The 4,203-nt window shown below is 41.2% G+C and overlaps 1 protein-coding gene across 1 annotated transcript in view; it reads right to left on the bottom strand.

Moving 5' to 3' along the window:
• Window positions 1–1,091: 1,091 nt before the first annotated feature.
• LOC103367709 (uncharacterized) overlaps window positions 1,092–4,203 on the bottom strand; it is a 4,910-nt gene continuing 1,798 nt past the window's right edge. Inside the window, exon 2 of the mRNA XM_008295826.1 lies at window positions 1,092–4,200. Within this exon, the coding sequence (XP_008294048.1) occupies window positions 1,595–4,200 (2,606 nt within the window). The 3' untranslated portion in view covers window positions 1,092–1,594. The remainder of the gene's footprint in view (window positions 4,201–4,203) is intronic.

Raw genomic sequence — 4,203 nt, 5'->3', positions numbered from 1 at the left:
TTTTTTGTTAAGTATATAATTCCACATGTGTTAATTCATAGTTTTGATGCCTTCAGTGTGAATCTACAATTTTCATAGTCATGAAAATAAAGAAAACTCTTTGAATGAGAAGGTGTGTCCAAACTTTTGGTCTGTACTGTATATGACATATATATATATATATTTGTCATACATATATGTATGTATCTGTCATATACATAGTGTTTATATATTTCTAATTATATTTCAACAACATAATTTTCTTTTTTAATGTTTTAGTGAACTTTGACCTCACGGGTGACCCTTCGCTAAGCCCCACCCCTCCACCAGCAGCTGTCCAATCCTACGATAGCAACTGTTACTAGGAACGGGAGGCCTAATGAATGGTCAGAGCGATGGAAAAAGGTGAAACAGTATTGTTGTAGCAAACCTATTTGTCCATGCGTATGTAGAGTGGTCTGTCTGTATCTCAATCCGTTCGTCCAAAGTGAGATTGGTCAATGTGTAAAAGAAGTTGTCAATGCGAACCAGAATCTACAAAAGTCGTCTCACAATTTGTCTGTAATCAGTGTTTAAAAAAATCTGCTCATCTGTATTAAAATTCGGACATGTAATAAGAGTTGTCAATGCGTACAAAGAGTTGTCAGTGTGTACAGAGGTATACGTAATTGAAAAGTCTACGTATTCGAGTCAAGTAGCTTCCCCATTGGCTGTCTTTTCACACATGACTTTTGCTACACTTCTACTGTGAGAGAATCTGAAACTGAAAAGTATCTGAAAATCAGGGTTTCTGTGTCCTGAGCTCAGGCTCACAGGATCGTTCACTGTGGCTGCTCTGCTGCCCTGTACCTCAGAAGCTACTGAGCTAACTGGCTAACCATAAGTGCATTTTCTTATTGTAAATTAATATGTACAGCTGCCCCCAGTACAATGTCCTGGTTTCATGTGTAATCAAGTCAATGTGAAATGATTTCTGTGACATCACAGTAATTGTATTGCTTCTAAGTTGAACAATAGAGTTTGCTTGAATGTAAAATTTAACGCTAGCAGTTTGGATTTTTGCAGAGTTCAAAAGAAATAAAAAAAAACAGCTTAAGACAAGAAGAGAACAATGCATTTCCAACAGAATCCCTTTAATATTACAGCTCAGTCACATAACATTTATCAGACAGTAGAGCTTTATTTTCTGTCAAACCAGTTGCCAACACTTAATCAAATGATTTTTTTTCTTTCAAATCAGCTCACAGAAAGCATAAAAACATTGGTTCTCAATATCCAAAAATATAATCAACTGTGTTACAAACTTCAACTTTGACTTGTACAGTTTACAGCAACCTTCCATTTTAATGATGTAACATTAAATACAGTCACATTACCATCTTTGCCATAAAGATTTCCTCAAATACTAAAAAGCCAAACTCACAACAAAATGTCATTAATCACGAACCTTGAGCATGTAATTAGTGATTAGAAATATCAAAAGCGGTTTCTAAGTAATGGAAAGTTTTATAATGAACAAGAATAGAGGGAGCTATAGAGATCTTATTTTGGTCCAGATGTCTGTAAAGATCCGAACATGTCTGTAGACCTGCACACCTTGTGGTGCTTCTCCTTATTATCTAAAGAAATGTACCACTTTGTTAAAAAAGCCTTTCTGGTTCTTCTTCTCCTGTCTTTCCTCTGAAAGTTCCCCCTCTGTTTTTGTGAGTTTGTCTCGTTTGGCTACTTTGGAGATGAGTTTTGCTCTTTCCTTCACTGCCTCCAGAGACTGAATTCGAGCCTGGTAACCTTCTCGGACCTCAGATTTTTCTCCTTCGATCATCATGTCAATGTACTCTGGAGTGGTCAGGGGATTCGGCCTCAGGGCGATCTCCTGCAGACGAGTTATGCTTTGAGCCGACTGATCAATGAGGCCCAACATCACGTCTTGAAAGTGAACAATCTCCTCCTCTTGCCTCTCAATCAGTTCCTGTATAGTCATCTTTTCATTCGAAGCTTTCTCGTACTTGTGTTTCAACTCTTGCAGTGTCTGCTTCTCTTTGACTGTAACGTACTCCCACCTGTATGTCTGGTTAAAATGTACGCTCCAAATGCATTTTCCAGGGCAGACAGTGCACATCCCGGTCCGATCCATTGATGCACAGCCACGTTTCTCGTTGTCATTTGCAATTGCACATGGGTAGTGGCATGTTGTTGAACATTTCTGACAGTTGGTAATGTATGCTCCTTTCTCTGTGAGCTGTTTTTTGACTGGTTGAATAACATCCACCTCAATCACAAAGTTTTCATTTGAAGTCATGACTGTTTCGTGCTCCTTGATCTTTTCTTGGGTTGTCTTTATTTCTTGTAGTTTTGCCAGTCCAGCTCTGACTTGTGGCTGCAAACCTTCGATTGCTGTTTCAAGATGCTTTCGCTCATTTAAAACCTCTTGGGTCATGAGCAAACTCTTGGTTTTCATTTTACCCAAAGCAGTGAAGAACTTCTCCATACTTTTGGTCCCCATCTTCCAAAACATTTCATCAAAGCTGTTGTCCTCATCCGAGTCCTCACCACTGTCCCTGTTACATTTGTTGTCTGCAAACAGCGCTGAGTTGTTGAACTTGAAGTGAACTGGAAGCCCTAACTCATTTTTTGGGCATGGAATCCCGGAGACATTTATTGCCTCTAGAACTGGTGGCTGCTTGCCATCAGCAAAAGTCACCAGTATCTCGATGTTTTCTGCCACATCTTTGCCAAAAATAGAGAGCACTGAGTCAAACACATATATCTGTGTTGCTGTTAGTCGTGCAAGAGAAGCCTGAGTAACAAAACACACTGCATCAAGCTCACTGACTCCATTAGAGGAGGTGAAAAGCCTGCGGATTTGTTCTGTGATCTCCTTGTCTCTTGCTACTCCTCTTGTATCTCCAAACCCTGGCGTGTCCACAACAGTCAGAGAGAAGGGGGTTTTAAATCCCTCCTGGTGGTTGATTTCGTACACAGTGACTTCAGACGTCTGGCTGTGAGCTTGTGATTTTGATTGATCTTCATCAATTATCTTGAATCTGAAACTGTCGTTCCAGTCGACACCAACAACGTAGTTGAACATTCCATTGATTAGAGTCGACTTTCCTGACCCAGTTGCTCCAAGAAGCATTATCGTACGATTCTGCCTCATGCTCTTTTTGCCAAAGTTAAACTTCCTGCAGCCGTCTATGTCCACATCTTCTTCTTCTAGTCGCAGGTTGTAAACTGAAGGCAAGTTTGAGTTCATTTTTTTGCTGATGTGTTTCAGGTATTCGGCAAGACGTGCAAATTGGCGCTTCGTTGTAGAGACGTTAACAGTGATGCTTTCTTTGCTTTTTCCATCGACACCACAATCACATCTGACCCTGACTGCATATCCTGTCTCTGGCTGAAGCCCTGAAATGATCGCCTCTTCAGCGTTTGTCATCATTTGTTTCCACTGCAGATCTTCTTGTTTTGCCTGATTGTTTGTTTGTGCAAACTCCAAGATGTAGCTCAATATCTGGACGTCCTGTCCGAGCTCAGCAGGTTTCTGCCAGCAGACTGAAATCTCATATGAGTTTGCGTCAACGTGAGGTTTGTCAGGAGGGCTGCAAGGTAAGGTTTTAATGGACTCACTGACTACACTGGCCGGCCCGACACCTGCTGAGGTCACTGCTCTGCATCTGAACATGTACTCTGTGTTTGGCCTCAGGTCGCCCACTGTGACTTCTCCAGCGCTCTGCGCTGCCTTTTGTTTCCATTGCTCCTCTCCACTGACACAGAACTCCACAGAGTAGGAGGTGATGTTCTCTGCTCCACATTTGGGGGGAGAAAACTTCAGATTCACACTGTTGTGGTTTATGTCTCCTGCTGTCACAGTTTCAGGCTTTGAAGGAGGCTCAAAGTTCTCAGTGACAGAGAAACCGTCTTTATAAAGGTAGATGCTTGAACCTTTCTGGGTCTCATTTGTTAAACCCACCGTCAGGAACTTTGTGTTCTTGTTCTCCATGTTGGCTTCTGCAAAATCACTGAAGAGTTTTGCTTTTTTTCTCATGTCATCTGCTGTGTCTTTGGAAAGGTACCATTGTTCCTTTTCTACATTGTGAGTGCGTGGATCCTGAAGCTCTTCTGGTTTGGTTGTTCCTTTTAAGTAGTTTGATAAAGCTGAGAGGTACGATTCATCACTTCCCAGTGAGGTGAAGACAAAACACACAGCATGTTCTGCACTGAAAAGTT

The sequence above is a fragment of the Stegastes partitus genome, unplaced genomic scaffold, assembly GCF_000690725.1.
Source record: "Stegastes partitus isolate 25-593 unplaced genomic scaffold, Stegastes_partitus-1.0.2 Scaffold1078, whole genome shotgun sequence".
In the NCBI taxonomy this organism is placed as follows: Eukaryota; Metazoa; Chordata; class Actinopteri; family Pomacentridae; genus Stegastes; species Stegastes partitus.
The sequence above is the reverse complement of the archived record's forward strand: the minus strand, read 5'-3'. Positions and strand labels throughout refer to the sequence as shown.